General features: G+C 42.8%; 2 protein-coding genes across 7 annotated transcripts in view; one reads left to right on the forward strand and one right to left on the reverse strand.

The window, feature by feature from the left end:
• Positions 1-3,575, reverse strand: part of LOC129013842 (oxidoreductase HTATIP2-like) — a 34,053-nt gene extending 30,478 nt beyond the window's left edge. Inside the window, 1 exon segment of the mRNA XM_054450584.2 lies at positions 3,530-3,575. Coding sequence (XP_054306559.1) covers positions 3,530-3,575 — 46 coding nt within the window.
• The window catches only part of MGA (MAX dimerization protein MGA), a 157,393-nt gene that overhangs the window by 13,242 nt on the left and 126,512 nt on the right, over positions 1-17,639 (forward strand). The window lies entirely within an intron of this gene.

The following is a 17,639-nucleotide window of genomic DNA, read 5'->3' on the forward strand; positions in this document are numbered from 1 at the left end:
CCCAGCATATAGAGGAATTACTTCCTCTCAGAATCTAGATACCACACATTCAATTTAGGGTTTCTTGTACATGTGTCCCATTGTTGGGTCATATTGAACTTACTTTGTAGGTGTAACAGATAGGAAAAACCAAACTGCTTTTTCCTGATCTCACATACTACTCAACACTTCTGACACCAGATGTGTGTTGGATTTTTCCTTACACACCAAACAGTTCTCCAGTAGACGCCAATAGGATATCCTATAATTCAATTGTAACATTGTCGACCTGCAGATAGTGTCAGATCCTATAGGTTAAGGGCTTAACCACACAAAACTGTCTCCACTTCACATGCCAATTGCATGTCCCAGGTTGTGACCTGTGTTGACCAACTGGCTATAAATTGGAGGTTCCTACAACCTTCTCCTTGGGTTTGGTTAATTTGCTGGCATGGCTCACAGAACTCAGGGAAACCTTTATTTGTGTTTATCCATTTATTGTAAAGAATCTTATACAGGATACAGATAAGCAGCCAGATGGAAGAGATGCATAAGGCAAAGTCTGTAGGAAGAAGTGTGGAGTTTCTGTGTCCTCCCTGGGCACTCCACACTCCTGGCACCTCGCTATGTTCAGCAGCCCAAAAGTTCTCCAAACCCTGACCTTTTAGGGTTTTGTGGAGGCTTTATGACGTAAGCATGATTGATTAAATTATTGGCCATTGGTGATCAGCTTAACCTTCAGCTCCTCTTCACTATCAGGAGGTGGGAGTGAGGTGGGAATCACAGTTTCAACCTTCCAATCACATGGTTGGTTCTCCTGGCAAGTTGCCTTATTAGAATAAAATATGCTCCTGTCACCCAGGAAATTCTAAGGGATTTAAAGGCTTCTATCACTCAGGAAATTATAAAGATCTTAAGAGTTTTATCTCAGGAACTGGAGGTAGAGACCAAATATCCGTTTCTTATATATTACAATATTACAATAGGTATTTAAAACATTATAACAGCTTCCAACTCTTTTCCCAGTAAATGTTTACCTGGTAATGTAACAGAACTGGCTAGCTTGCCTTTTGTATATTTTTGTTTTTCCCTGCCCTTCTTCATTGGAGGTACTAATAAGTAGCAAAATGTTCAAAAGATGGGTAGGCAGAGAATAAATGAAGTGAAACCTCTGGAAAGTCTACACCTTTTTTTTTTTTTTGAGATGGAGTCTTGCTCTGTCGCCCAGGCTGGAGTTGGGTGGCGCGATCTCTGCTCACTGCAAGCTCCGCCTCCTGGGGCGCCTGCCACCATGCCTGGCTGATTTTTTGTATTTTTAGTAGAGACGGGGAATCACCGTGTTAGCCAGGATGGTCTCCATCTCCTGACCTTGTGATCTGCCCGCCTCAGCCTCCCAAAGTGCTGGGATTACAGGCATGAGCCACCGCGCCCGGCCGAAAGTCTACACATTTTTAAAAAAATTTATTTTTAATTTTATTTTATATTTTGCTAACTTCTTTTTTTAACTGTCCTTACTGCTTGTGCAAAGTCTGCACATTTTATATTATAAAATATATATTTTAAATTTTGTAAAGTATTATAAAATTTGTAATATTCTCCAAATAATTCAGTGATGACTATACATTTTCTTTTTCTTTTTTCTTTTTTTTTTTTTTTTTGAGACGGAGTTTCACTCTTGTGCAGGCTGGAGTACAATGGTACGATCTCAGCTCACCACAACCTCCGCCTCCCGGGTCCAAGTGATTCTCCTGCCTCAGCCTCCTGAGTAGCTGGGATTTCCGGCATGTGCCACCATGCCTGACTAATTTTGTATTTTTAGTAGAGGTGGGGGTTTCTCCATGTTGGTCAGGCTGGTCTCAAACTCCCGACCTCAGGTGATCCACCTGCTTCAGCCTCCCAAATTGCTGGGATTACAGGCTTGAGCCACCGTGCCCGGCTGATGACTATACATTTTCTAGATGCTTTCTTCAGAATTCCTGAAATTGCAGGAGAGTAAGTACTTGTGTAAAAATCAGAAACTGATCTCATGGCTCTGTCTTCAGAAACTATTGAAAACCTATTTTTTCCAGGAAAATGTGCCATTATAATTTTACCCCAGTTTTCCAAAACTGTAACCAAATTCTTATTCCCATCAGCCGTTCATTTCTCATGGATGTCACTATAATATCTCATGGATATCACTGGGATATCATAGACCAAGGGATGTTAACCTTTTTCTTTCTCCTCAGTGTTTCAGGAAGGCAAACATTTTCTGTAAAGGACCAGATAGTAAATATTTAGACTTTGTGGACCAGAGGGTCTCTGTCTCAACAACTTGACTGTGCTTTTATATCACAAAGGTGGTCACAGACAATATGTAAATCAATGGACATGGCTGTCTTTCAATAAAACTATTTACAGAAGCAGACATCAAACCTAGAGTGAAAAATCATTCTACCAAAAAGACACAGGCACATTGCAGCACTATTCACAACAACAAAGAAATGGAATCAACCTAGGTACCCATCAGCAGTGGACTGGATAAAGAAAATGTAGTACATATACACCATGGAATACTATGCAGCCATAAAAAAGAATGAAATCATGTCATTTGCAGCAACATGGATGCAGCTGGAGGCCATTTTCCTAAGTGAATGAACACCGAAACAGAAAACCAAATATCACATGTTCTCACTTTTTTTTTCTTTTTTTTTTGAGAAGGAGTTTTGCTCTTGTCACCTAGACTGGAGTGCAATGGAGTGATCTTGGCTCACTGCAACCTCTGCCTCCCAGGTTCAAGCAATTCTCCTGCCTCAGCCTCCCGAGTAGCTGGGATTATAGGCGCCCACCATCATGCCCAGTTAATTTTTGTATTTTTAGTAGAGACAGGGTTTCACCATGTTAGCCAGGCTGGTCTCGAACTCCTGACCTCAGGTGATCTGCCTGCCTGGGCCTCCCAAAGTGCTGAGATTACAGGTGTGAGCCACTGCACCTGGCCCACATGTTCTGACTTATAAGTGGAATCTAGACATTAGGTGCTCATGGACATAAAGATGGCAACAGTAGACACTGGGCACTACCAGAGGGGGTAGGGAAGGAGGGGGACAAGGGTTGAAAACTCTAATTATTGGGTATTATGCTTACTACCTAAGTGACAGGATCATCTGTACCCCAAACCTAAGTATCACACAATATCTCCATGTAGCAAACCTGCACATGTACCCTGAAATGTAAAATAAAAATTCAAATTGTTATTATTTTTTTGAGACGGAGTTTTGCTCTTGTTGCCCAGGCTGGAGTGCAATGGAGCCATCTCGGCTCACCGCAACCTCCGCCTCCTAGGTTCAAGCGATTTTCCTGCCTCAGCCTCCCAAGTAGCTGGGATTAACAGGCATGTGCCATCACCCCGGCTAATTTTGTATTTTTAGTAGCAATGGGGTTTCTCCATGTTGGTCAGGCTGGTCTTGAACTCCCAACCTCAGGTGATCTGCCCTCCTTGGGCTCCCAAAGTGCTGGGATTAGAGGTGTGAGCCACAGTGCCTGGCCAAAAATTGAAATTATTAAAAAATACCTAGAGTGATGTCTATTGCATCAGGCCTAGTAGTAATGACTGCCATCGTAGACCCACTATCTTTACCATCCGTGAAGATAGAATAATAGAATTCTACGCTGGAAATCATTTTCCTTCAGAATGTTTGAAAGCCGTGGTTCTGTCTTCCAATGTTCCTTTCGAGAAATCTTTTGTTATTCTGATCCTTTTTTTTTCTTTTATTTTAGAGACGGGGTCTTATTATCCCAGGCTGGTCTTGAATTCCTGGCCTCAAGCAATCTTCTCGTCTCAGCCTTCCAAAGTTCTGAGATTATAGGAGTGAGCCAATGTGCCTGGCTCCATTCTCTCTTTTTTTTTTTTTGAGACGGAGTCCTGCTCTGTTGCCCAGGCTGGAGTGAGTGCAGTGGCGTGATCTCAGCTCACTGCAAGCTCCGCCTCCCGGGTTCACGCCATTCTTCTGCCTCAGTCTCCCGAGTAGCTGGGACTACAGGCACCCGCCACCACGCCTGGCTATTTTTTTGTATTTTTAGTAGAGACGGGGTTTCACCATGTTAGCCAGGATGGTCTCGATCTCCTGACCTCGTGACCCTCCCGTCTCGGCCTCCCAAAGTGCTGGGATTACAGGTGTGAGCCACCGCACCCAGCCTTTGACTCTTGATCTGTTGTTTAAACCAGTCTTTCCCTGTCTCCCTCTGTCTGGAGACTTCTCTTGGTTCTTAGCACTTTCTCTGTATGTCTTACAAGTTGCTTAAATTCTCATCACTTTTTCTAATCAGTACAGTGAAGATGGTAGTACTTACCTTAGGCTTGTTTTGAATATTAATGTGATAAAGAATATAAAGTGCTAAAAACAGTGCTTTGCATATAATTGTTGCTGTTATCATCATCAACATCTTACTGAGGCATCTCACTAAAATGCCTTTCTGTAGTTTTGACAGTCCATAACCACCTTTTGGTACTGTGGGGTTCCTATGGTGTGAAATTTTGATTGCAGAGACAAAGTCTGGGATAACTTGAAATGATACTAGAGATTTTTAGGGTTAAGGAATGGAAATGGGATCTTTCAGTAGCCCTGAGCCTAAAATAGAGGTTTGGAGTCACATAAGAATTTGGTATAATTGGAATGTTTGTAACACAAGGAAATGATAAATGCTTGAGATGATGGATACCCATTTACCATGATGTGATTATTATGCACTGTATGCCTGTATCAAAATACTTCATGTACTGCATAAATATTATATACACCTACTATGTACCCATAAAATTAAAAATAAAAATAGAAAAAAAATAGAGAATTTGGTTCCCAGTTGCATTCACTGAGTTGGAGGTTACAATAGAATACATGTGTACCTTCCTCCACCCAGGTGACCCCTTACCAGGATTATGCATATGTTAGTGTGAGTCACAATGTTTTCCAAGCTGCTAACTGTATTTATATTTTTCAAGTGAAAGCTTTTTAACACTGCAGGTTACTTTTCAGTTCTTTTAAAGTGTTATAACTTCCCTTTTATTTTAAATAGTGTGTTCTTGGAACCAGCATTTTATATTGCCACTAAAAATTTAAAATAATTAGATCAATATTGGTGTCATTTGAAATAGGATATTTGAAAAGAGCAGATTTTTTTTCAGATTATATTTTTATGCAAAAGCATACTTAATTTCCTCTGATTCTCCTTAATTTTCTTTTTTGAGGACACTCTGCCTTCTGAGTGGCGTATTAGTAAAGATGTGGGTAGGAACAGACCTTTTATGTCATCTTTAAGGGAAATAGGGAATCATAAAAGTCATTAATTATTTGTTTAAATGTTTTTTTTTAATAATTAAAAAAGTTTCTAACTCAGTAATTTTTTTGTTTTTATTGAGACAGAGTCTTGCTATGTGCCCAGGCTCAAGCTCAAGGCTTGCCTGAACCTCCCAAAGTGCTGGGATTATAGGAATGAGCCACGATGCCCGGCAGAAATGTTTTTATTTTTGATGAGCCTAAGATTAGATGAGATACACTTGCCTTGCCCCCTAACTTCAGCCTTAAGTTCAGCTGGCCATTTTCCTGGTGTTTTGTCCACCAGGTGAAAAAAGGTGAGCTGCCTTGTTAAATTCTTCCCCCTGCTGGAAAAATAACCAGAAATATATTAATTTTATCATCTTTACAAATGAATTGTTTATAGTATACTTTTCCTGGCAAGGAGACTTGGACTAATGTTTGAGCCAAATATGAAAGGAGGTAATTATACAAGTGCTGTTAAAAGGTGAGCAAGATTTGGTGACGGGCTTTGGAAGCAAGGATAACCATCCATTAAGCATAGCAGGCACAATGCGTATGTGGCCCACAATACTTTTAGGGGGTCTATGATAATGTTTTAGTCTCTTGTAAAATCAGAAGAAAAAAACTATTAGGTGAAACAAAATATTTTCATATATTTGTTTTTGTGTCAATACAGCCATAAAAATATAATTTCAATTAAATTTTATTTATTTATTTATTTAGAGACGGGGTCTCACTCTGTTGCCCAGGCTGGAGTGCAGTGGCACGATCTCACTGTAGCCTCCGCCTCCCGGGTTCAAGCAATTCTCCAACCTCAGCCTCCCGAGTAGCTGGGATTATAGGGGTATGCCACCATGTCCAACTAATTTTTGCATTTTTAGTAGAGAGAGGGTTTCACCATGTTGGCCAGGCTTTATTTTTAGTTTTACAGAAAGGGTTTTGCTCCGTCACCCAAGCTGGGGTAGAGTGGCATGATTATAAGCTCACTGTAGCTTCGAACTCTTGGGCTCAAGTGATCCTCCTGCCTTGGCCTCTCAGTATTGGGATTACAGGCGTGAGCCACTGCACCTGGCCAAAATACAGTTAAAATATTTTTTTTTTGTGCAGGAAGGAGCTCAATAAAGCAAAAGTGCCCAAGGCCCACAAAAGCCGTAATATGGCTCTGTTTGGAATGATGGAAACCAGTCAAAATGACTTTTTTTCTATCTTGAGATGAAGGAGAAATAGTAGCTATCAGTAAGGAGATTGGAGGACATATAACAAATTTTGCCTTAGATTAAATGAGTTTATGAAGAGAGGTGGATTATGTAAATGCATTTTTTACCTAGTAGTTATTCTTCAAGAGCCTAAGGCAGGTTTTCTGTGACTCACTTGTTCCATGGTAGGGAACAGGTCCTGGGGATATAAGCCTTTCTTCCAAACTAGTATAATGTGTTAGTGACAAATAAGACGTCAGTTCTTTTTTCTTTTTTTCTTTTTTCTTTTTTTTTTTTTGAGATGGAGTCTCACTCTGTCGCCCCAGCTGGAGTGCAGTGGCGTGATCTCGGCTCACTGCAAGCTCCGCCTTCCCGGGTTCACGCCATTCTCCTGCCTCAGCCTCCCGAGTGGCTGGGACTACAGGTGCCCGCCACCACACCCGGCTAATTTTTTGAATTTTTAGTAGAGATGGGGTTTCACCATGTTAGCCAGGATGGTCTTGATCTCCTGACCTCATGATCCGCACACCTTGGCCTCCCAGAGTGCTGGGATTACAGGTGTGAGCCACCGTGCCTGGCCAGAAGTCAGTTCTTAAGTTGTAATTTAGGATTTTGCTTTTACTACTATCATATCTCCCATCTTAGCCTTTTTAAAAAATACATATTTTATATTGTTTGCTTTAAATATGTTCACAGAGGAGACACATGAAATTTCATAGTTTGATATGTTTTTCTTGTTTGAGGTATTTACTGACAAAGTTTAGAATATTGTTGAAAATTTCAGTCATCATGGCTCTAGAATTTACTTTTCCCTCATTTCTCTGTTTTGCTGTTTGTACCAGAACCCAGAGAAGACAGAGTCAAGGGTCACTACCATTTTGATTTGTTTCCCTGCAAGGTAGTTCTCTATGTTACTGAAGGGGGCTGAACACTCAAGTCAGTCACCAAAAATCAATATGGTAACCACCTTTTTTTTTTTTTTTTTTTGAGAAGGAGTCTTGCTGTGTCGCCCAGGCTGGAGTGCAGTGACGTGATCTCAGCTCACTGCAACCTCTGCCTCCCGGGTTCAAGCGATTCTTCTGCCTCAGCCTCCCGAGTAGCTGAGACTACAGGCGCGTGCCACCACGCCCGGCTAATTTTTGTATTTTTAGTAGAGACGGGGTTTCACTGTGTTAGCCAGGATGGTCTTGATCTCCTGACCTTGTGATCCCCCCGCCTCGGCCTCCCAAAGTGCTAGGATTACAGGCGTGAGCCACCACGCCCAGCCTGGTAGCCACCTGTTAAGGGAAGATTACTATATGCCAGGCATTGTGTTAAGGATCATTATTTAATCTCCTAAGTGGTCTCTTCCTGACCTTGCCCTCCTATGGTATTTTTTTTTTTTTTTTTGGAGACAGAGTCTTGCTCTGTTACCCAGGCTGGAGTGCAGTGGTGCAATCTTGGCTCACGGCAGCCTCTGCCTCCTGGGCTCAAGTGATCCTCCCACCTCCACCTCCGTAGTAGCTGGGACCAATGTAACTGTTATGTTACAGAAAAAAATAAAGCAGGGAAGAGAGATGGGGAAGAAATCAAAATCTGAATTGAGATTGAGCCACCATACCTGGCTAATTTTTGTATTTTTAGTAGAGACCGGTTTTTGCCTTGTTGCCCAGGCTGGTCTGGAACTCCTGAACTTAAGTGATCCACCCACCTTGGCTTCCCAAAGTGCTGGGATTACAGGTGTGAGCCACTGTGCCTGGCCTGTGATATATTCTTAATATGGCAGCCAGAGAGAAGCTGTCAGATCGGAGATGCTGATGCTGTTAAAGTCCGGTCATATCATTCCTCTGCTCAAAACCTTACAGTGACTTCCTATTTCTGGCAAAATAAAAGCTAAAATCCTTACAACGGCCTTTAAGGTTGTATGTGAGCTGGTCCCCTCTTACTTCTCTGACCTTATCTCTTAACACTCCCTTCCTTAATCTCTGCTCCAGCTTCTTCATCTCCTTGCTTTTGCTTGTTCATGCTGGGCATATACCCTTTCATTTCTGGTTTCCTCTGTCTGGAATACTGCATAGCTTGTTCCCTCAATTCAGATTTAGATTTGAATGCCTTAATTCCGATTTTGATTTCTTCCCCATCTCTCTTCCCTGCTTTATTTTTTTCTGTAGCATCACAGTATATAACATACCATATTACATCATGTATTTATTTATTTTCCTTGTTTGATGTTTCCCCTACTAAAATTCGAGTACCATGAGGACAGGGATTTTTGTCCTGTTTGCTACTGTTTTTGTAGCACCTAGCAAGCACAAAGTAAGTGCTCAATAATGTTTGCTGAGTGAATGAATAAACTGCCACAACCCTATGCCATGGACACTGTTATTTCATTTTGCAAATGAGGAAACTAAAGCCCGGAGAGGTTAAATGATTTGCATAGGGTCACATGACTCTTAATCTTTCTGCTGAATGGCTTTATCTCCTGTCAGCTCATTATGCCTCTGTGCTCAGTCATGGGGCACTAAATATTTGTGTATGTTTATGTATGTATGTGTGTATGTATGTTTGAATATCATATACACATTTTATCTTCTGTGCCTTTGCTCATGTTATGTCCTCAGGAGACATCCTTCTCTTTTCCTTCCCCTTACTGAGGTAGAACTTTATTTGCAAGAGAAATGGTGATTTAGAGGAGTTGCTGGGTATGAAGATTGTTTGGTGAGATAGAGGGATGAGTATTGTGAGCTAAGGCCAAATGATGGGAAATGCATGTAATGTATGTTCAGGGAGCGTTTGGTTAGGATGAGGTTTTGTTTAGGAGTATGATAGACCATGAAGTTAAAGAGAGGGAGGGAGGGTTATGGTCCCACTATTGGCACCTCGAGCTTCAGGCTAAGGAGCAGGTATTTTTATCTTGTCCCTTGAAGGTTTTTGAGCAGAAGAGTGTTAATAAGTGTTAATGAAAAAATAGTACTTTGAAAAATATTTGATTTTGCAGTGGTGATGAGAATAGTTTGAAGTAAGAACACTTAGGAGATTATTAGGATGACATAGTTCAGAGGTGAGGTAATCAGGGCTGAAGTTTATAATTAAGAGTGGAAATTGGCTGGGTGTGGTGGCTCACATCTGTAATCCCAGCACTTAGGGAGGCTGAGGCGGGGGGATCACTTAAGGTCAGGAGTTCGAGACCAGCCTGGCCAACATGGCAAAACCCCATCTCTACTAAAAATACAAAAATTGGCTGGGTGTGGTGGTGTTCACCTGTAGTCCCAGCTATTCGGGAGGCTGAGGCAGGAGAATTGCTTGAACCCAGGAGGTGGAGGTCGCAGTGAGTCGAGGTCGCACCACTGCACTCCAGCCTGGGCAACAGAGGAAGACTCTGTCTCAAATAAATAAATAAATAAATAAGAGTTGAAATTAAAGTGTGAAGATGAGACACTAGACAAACACCAAACACACACACACACACCCCCACCCACACACACACACACACACAAAATAAGGCTGGGCGCGGTGGCTCACGCCAGTAATCCCAGCACTTTGGGAGGCCGAGGTGGGAGTTTGAGACCAGCCCAGGCAACGTAGTGAGACCCCCGACTCCTATAAAAAATTTTAAAAAATTAGCTGAGTACGATGGCATGTGCCTGTGGGCCCAGGTACTTGGGAGGCTGAGGTGAGTGGACTGCCAGAGCCTGGAAGGTCAAGGCTGCAGGGAGCCATGATCGTGTCACTGCACTCCAGCCTGGGTGACAGAGTGGGTGTCTCAGAAAAAAGGACTACATTAAGACTAAATCCCAGCTACAAATACAGTCATGTGCCACATAATGATATTTTGGTCAATGATGGACTGCATATACTATGGTGGTCCCATAAGGTTATAATGGAGCTGAAAAATTTGTTGCATAGTGATAGGGTAGCTGTTTTATTATTATTATTATTATTATTATTATTTTTATTTATTTTTTTTTTGAGACGGAGTCTCGCTGTCGCCCAGGCTGGAGTGCAGTGGCATGATCTTGGCTCACTGCAAGCTCCACCTCCTGGGTACACGCCATTCTCCTGCCTCAGCCTCCCGCTTAGCTGGGACTAGAGGCGCCCGCTACCTCGCCCGGCTAATTTTTTGTATTTTTAGTAGAGACGGGGTTTCACTGTGTTAGCCAGGATGGTCTCGATCTCCTGACCTCGTGATCCGCCCGCCTCGGCCTCCCAAAGTGCTGGGATTACAGACGTGAGCCACCGCGCCCGGCCAGGGTAGCTGTTTTAACATTGTGGCACAATGCATTTACTCTTGTTTATGGTGATACTGGTGTAAACAAACCTGTGCTGCCAGTTGTATAAAAATATAGCAGGTACAATTACGTATGGTATATAATAGTTAAAACATTTTATAAAATTCAGTACTAGATGATACTGCAATAACATATAGTACATAATATATAGTGGATATACATATATTACATAGTTCATAATAAGCTGTGTTACTGGATTATGCATTTACTATACTATATTATTTTATTTTCCTGTAAATACCTCATCTACTACTTGAGTTTAATTTTTTTTTATAGACAGGGTTTCACTCTGTCACCCAGGCTGGAGTGTAGTGGGGCGATCGAAGCTCACTGTAGCCTCCAACTCCTGGGCTCAAGCAATTCTCCTATCTCAACCTCCTGACCGTGCCAGACTAAATATTTTTTTTTTTTTTTTTTTTTTGAGATGGAGTCTCGCTCTGTTGCCCAGGCTGGAGTGCAGTGGCACAGTCTCAGCTCCCTGCAACCCCCGCCCCCCAGGTTCAAGCGTTTCTTCTGCCTCAGCCTCCCGAGTAGCTGGGATTACAGGTGCCTGCCACCATGCTTGGCTAATTTTTTTTTTTTTTTTTTTTTGAGATGGAGCCTTGCTCTGTTGCCCAGGCTGGAGTGCAGTGGCGGGATCTCGGCTCACTGCAACCTCCGCCTCCTGGGTTGAAGTGATTTCTGGCTCATTTTTTGTGTGTGTTTTTAGTAGAGACAGGGTTTCACCATGTTAGCCACAGTGGTCTTGAACTTCCCGACCTCAAGTGACCTGTCCTCCTCAACCTCCCAAAGTGCTGGGATTACAGGCCTGAGCCACCACACCCAGCCTAATTTTTGTATTTTTAGTAGAGATGGGGTTTCACCATTTTGGCCAGGCTGGTGTCGAACTCCTGACCTCAGGAAATCCACCTACCTCAGCCTCCCACAGTGCTGGGATTACAAGCGTGAGCCACCACGCCTGGCCTGTGGTGTTTTATATCAGGGATTTGAGCATCGATGGATTTTGGTATCTGCAAGGGTGTCCTGGAACCAGTCCCCATAAATAATGAGACAACTGTGTATCTCAAAGGTGAAGCCGTAAAGGAAGATGATCATGATCTGGAAACTTTGATAGAAAGGCAAGAGAATGACAATCATATCTGGCTCTGGGGGGGGAGGTAAAGGTTGCAGTAAAGAGAGAAATGTGAGAAAATACTTGAAGGAGGACAGCCAGGTTTAAGTCAAGGTAAATAAGTGGAAGGACCATTGTTCAGAAAGATTGAGGAAGCCTGAGATTTGGTATGATAAGAGTGAGTATTGTTTTGGGCATAGTGGAAAGATTTGGGCAGTGACTGTGTGGAAAGAACCAGGGTTGAGGACCTACAGATTAGTAAGATAGATCATGGTTCGTATCATATTGCCTTTGTCTTTGGTGACCTGGGATTATAGAGATCAGAGGTAATGTTGGAAGTTATTGATTGACTTAATTGTCTGGACTTTGCAAGTTGTTTTGGTACTGAAACTGGTTTAAAGATCCAAATAGTATATTACTTGATCTCATAGACGTGGTAAATCCTTTTTATAAAGTTAGTGTCAAAAGCAACAAAGACTGTATTCTGGGTGAGGGGTTGAATAAGCAGAGTTGAAATCACTTGTTAGGTAAAGGCTCCCAGAAGGAATGTGGTGAAAAGCTGATTGTGTCCAACGACTGCTGTGATGCTTATAGAGGGGCTATAAAGTTCCCCTAGGTTGAGGGGAATGTGGTGACAGAGTTCATTTTAGAATAGAGTGATTATCAGTTTAAAATTGAATGGCTTGTGGATATATGCTAGAAGGAACCAGAAATGAATATCTGTTAGGATACTGGGATATGGGTTACAATTTTTTTTTTTTTGAGACAGAGTCTTGTTCTGTTGCCCAGGCTGGAGTGCAATGGCGTGATCTCTGCTCACTGCAACCTCCGCCTCCCGGCTTCAAGAGCCTCAGCCTTCCGAGTAGCTGGGATTACAGGTGCCTGCCACCACGTCTGGCTAATTTTTGTATTTTTAGTAGAGACGGGGTTTCGTTGGCCAGGCTGGTCTCAAACTCAGGTGGTCCACCGCCTCGGCCTCCCAAAGTACTGGGATTACAGACATGAGCCACTCCCGCACCCGGCCTTTTTTTTTTTTTTTTTGGGGGGGGACACAGTCTTGCTCTGTCGCCCAGGCTGGAGTGCAGTGGTGAGATCTCGGCTCATTGCAACCTCCGCCTCCTGGGTACAAGCAATTCTCTTGCCTTAGCCTCCTGAATAGCTGGAACTATAGGCGTGTGCTGCCATGCCCAGCTAATTTTTGTATTTTCAGTAGAGACGGGGTTTCGTCATGTTGGTCAGGCTGGTCTCAAACTCCTGACTTCAGGTGATCCGCCTGTCTTGGCCTCCCAAAGTGCTGGGATCATGGGCATGTACCTGGCCAGATATGGGTTAATTTTTAATTTTAAAATATGCTAGAATTTTTTTTTTTTTTTTTGAGAAAATCTTGCTCTGTCACCCAGGCTGGAGTGCAGTGTCATGATCATATCTCACTGCAGCCTCTAACTCCTGGGCTCAGGAGATCCTCCTGCCTTAGCCTTCTGAGTAGCTGGGACCACAGGCATGTACCACCACACTCAGTTAATTTTTAAAGTTTTTTTGTAGACAGGGGTCTTCCTATGTTTCCCAGGGGTCTTGCTTGTCTTGAACTCCTGGGCTTAAGTTATCATCCTCCAACCTTGGCCTCTCGAAAGTGTTGGGATAACAGGTGTAAGCTATTTTACCTGGGCTTTCTTTTCTTTTTCTTTTTTCTTTTTTTTTTTTTTTGAGACAGGGTCTCTCTCTGTTGCCCAAGCTGAAGTGCAGTGGTGTGATCTTGGCTCACTGCAACCTCTGCCTCCTGAGTTTGAGCAATTCTCCTACCTCAGCCTCCCTATTAGCTGAGACTACAGGCACGTGCCACCATGCCTGCGCCACCATGCCTTCTAATTTTTTGTTGTTGTATTTTTGGTAGAGATGGGGTTTTGCCTTATTGCCCAGGCTGGTGTTGCACTCTTGGGATCAAGTGATCCACCTGCCTTGGCCTCCCAAAGTGCTAGGATTACAGGTGTGAGCCACCACGCCTGACCTTTTTTTGATGGGGGTCTCACTGTGTTGCCCAGGCTGGACTTGAACTCCAGGTCTCAAGTGATCCTCACATCTCAGCCCTTTCAGCATGAGAATTTGTCCTTCTCTTCCTGGTTGGGGATCATAATGTCTTCTTTTTTTCCCCCTCTTGTTATACTATTCTTGTCCCATCCCACTTCTGACTTCACCCTTTTCTTTTGTGTGTTTTTCCTTGTCTTATGGTTTCCTCTCTTGTGTGGCTCTACTATTTTATGGCCCCTGCTCTGGCAATGTTTTAGTTTCTATTCTTGATTTCAGCTCCATGAGTCTTTTCCTCCCACTTTCCATTCAGTTGAGAGGGAATGAGAGAGTACATTTTTACATTTAAGGCAGAGAATCTGTTTGTCATTCCTATTTAACTAAACTCTCATAGCACTCTTTCCTCACAAGCTGATGGTTAATTCATAGAACCTCTAGGTCTATTGGATCCCCCTATCTAATTAGCTCGGCACAGGAGTCAGGAGCATGTATTTTTTTTTAATTAATTAATTTATTTTTATTATTTTTATTTTTTTAGATGGAGTCTCGCTGTGTCGTCCAGGCTGGAGTGCAGTGGCACAATCTTGGCTCACTGCAAGCTCCGCCTCCTAGGTTCACATCATTCCCCTGCCTCAGCCACTGGAGTAGCTGGGACTACAGGCGCCTGCCACCACGCCCAGCTAATTTTTTTTTTTTTTGTATTGTTAGTAGAGACAGGGTTTCACCGTGTTAGCCAGGATGGTCTCGATCTCCTGACCGCGTGATCTGCCTGCCTTGGCCTCCCAAAGTGCTGGGATTACAGGCGTGAGCCACTGTGCCTGGCCCCAGGAGCATGTGGTTTTTATGTGGAGATGGGAGTTGAAGGTGAAATAAGAGGCTCCTTAATCTGCAAGGCATTGTTGGTAGAGCTTTTGCCTTGAGAGATGACTCTGAGTGTGCTGACCAATCTGTCAAGGATGATGAGAGCTAGATTACTGTGCACCAAAAGAGAATGACAGTATCCTTTGGTGGTTTAGAGGAAGGCCAGTGTTTACACAGCAAGGGCATCAAGGCAGGCTTCATGAAAATACTAGACTTTAAGAATGAGGATGATTTCAATAGGAGGAGATTAGGGAGAATGATGCTGGTGAATTTATGGACTACGAAGGCAGAGAGAAGATGCTAAAGCAGTGTAATTATAAATGCAAAGGTTCAGATAAAAAAACCTGGGGGGCATATTTAGGAAATAAGGAGTAGTTCAGTATACAGCAGCAGGGAGAAGGAAAGCTGCTGGGAGAAGGAAAGAGTATTGAGGCCCTTATACGCTATGCTATGGAGTTGAGGTGCAACTTGGTGTTCATTGTTTGTCTTAGAGTTCTCACTAACCTTAAAATTACTGAGAATTTACAAAGGAGTTGTTGAGCCTAGAGAAGTGATACAGTTTCTTATCGTTGATGTAAGATTGTACATCATTTGAACCTTAGTTTTGTGACATTAGTGTCTAACATTTATTTGTAAGTATTTCCTCTTAGTTTTGTTTTGTTTTGTTTTTGTTTTTTGAGATGGACTCTCACTCTGTCGCCCAGGCTGGAATACAATGGTGCGATCTCGGCTCTCTGCAACGTCTGCCTCCCGGTTCCAGCGATTCTCTTGCCTCAGCCTCCCAAGTAGCTGGGATTACAGGCATACGCCACCACATCCAGCTAATTTTTGTATTTTTAGTAGAGACGGGGTTTTGCCATGTTAGTTAGGCTGGTCTTGAACTCCTGATCTCATGATCTGCCCACGTCGGCCTCCCGAAGTGCTGGGATTACAGGCGTGAGCCACTGCGCCTGCCCTCCTCTTAGTTTTTAAAGTTTTGAGATAAAATTAATGTACTATAAAATTTACCCATTTAAAGTGTATAATTCAGTGGTTTTTAGTGTATTCATAGTAATGCATCCATCACCACAACTTTAGAACTTTTCAGCATCCCAGAAAGTAACACTATACTTATTAGCAGTGATTCCCTGTTTCTCCCCCAATCTTCCCAGGCCTAGGTGACCATCAGTCTACTTTCTATCTCTATGGATTGATCTATTTTGGAACATTTCATGTAAATGGAATCATACAAAATGAGGTCCTTTGTGATCAGACTCTTTAGCATGTTTTCAGGGTTCATCTATGTTGTAGCATGTATCCATACTTAATTCATTTTTATGGCTGAATAATATTTCATTGTGTTGATACAGCACATTTTGTTTATCCATTCTTCAGTTGATGAACGTTTGGGTTATTTTCATTTTTTGGCTACTATGAATAATGCTTTTGTGAACATTAATGGACTTTTTTTGTATAAACGTATGTTTTTATTTTTCTTGGTTATGTACATAATAGTGGAATGACTGGGTCATATGGTATCTCTATGCTTAACTTTTTGAGAAACTGCCAGTGTTCTCTAGAGTACCTACACTTTTTTATATTTTCACCAACAGAAAATGAGAGTTCCAATATTTCCACATCCTAACACTTTTTTTTTTTTTTTTTTTTTTTGAGAAGGAGTCTTGCTCTGTTGCCAGGCTGGAGTGCAGTGGCATAATCTCAGCTCACTGCAACCTCTGCTTCCTGGGTTCAAGCAATTCTCCTGCCTCAGCCTCCTGAGTAGCTGGGACTATAGGTGCGTGCCACCACGCCCAGCTAATTTTTGTATTTTGAGTAGTGACGTGGTTTTACCATATTGGCCAGGATGGTCTTGATCTCTCGACCTCGTGATCTGCCTGCTTTGGCCTCCCAAAGTGTTGGGATTACAGGCGTGAGCCACCGTGTCCAGCCTACACTTTTTTTGTTCTGTTTTGTTTTGAGACTGGTCTCACTCTGTTGCCCAGGCTGGTGTGCAGTGGTGCAATCACAACTTACTGTAGTCTTGACCTCTGGGGCTCAAGCAATCCTCCTGACTCAGCCTCCCAAGTAGCTGGGACTACAGGTGCATGCCACCACACCTAGCTAATTTTTGTGCTTTTTGTAGAGACAGAGTCCTGCTGTGTTGCCCAGACTGGTCTCCAGCTGAATTCCTGGGCTCAAGCAATCCTCCTGCTTTGACCTCTGAAAGTGCTGGGATTACAGGTTTGAGCCACTGCACCAGGGCCTAACCAACACTTAATTGTCTTTTTGATTATGGCCATCTTAGTGGATGTGAAATGGCATCTCATTTGGTTTTGATTTGCATTTCCCTAATGACTAATGACATTGAGCATCATTTCATGTGCTTTTATTAGTCATTTGTGTATCGTCAATGGAGAAATGTCTGTTTAAGTCCCTAGCCCATTTTTAATTTTAATTGAATTTAATTTATGGTTTTTTTTTTTTTTTTTTTGAAACGAAGTTTCGCTCTTGTTGCCCGGGCTGGAGTGCAATGGCGTGATCTTGGCTTACTGCAACCTTCACCTCCCGGGTTCAAGCTTTTCTCCTGCCTCAGCCCCCCCAAGTAGCTGGGATTACAGGTGCCCGCCACTACTCCCAGCTAATTTTATTATTATTATTATTAGTTTTAGACAGAGTCTTCCTCTGTTGCCAGGCTGGAGTGCAGTGGTGCGATCTCAGCTCACTGCAACCTCTGCCTCCCAGGTTCAAGTGATTCTCCTGTCTCAGCCTCCCGAGTAGCTGGGGCTACAGGTGCATGCCACCTCACCCAGCTAATTTTTGTATTTTTAGTACCGACGGGGTTTTACCAGGATGGTCTTGATCTCTTGACCTTGTGATTCCCCCTGCCTTAGCCTCCCAAAGTGCTGGGATTACAGGCATGAGCCACTGC

This window comes from Pongo pygmaeus, chromosome 16 (assembly GCF_028885625.2).
Source record: "Pongo pygmaeus isolate AG05252 chromosome 16, NHGRI_mPonPyg2-v2.0_pri, whole genome shotgun sequence".
Taxonomy (NCBI): domain Eukaryota; kingdom Metazoa; phylum Chordata; class Mammalia; order Primates; family Hominidae; genus Pongo; species Pongo pygmaeus.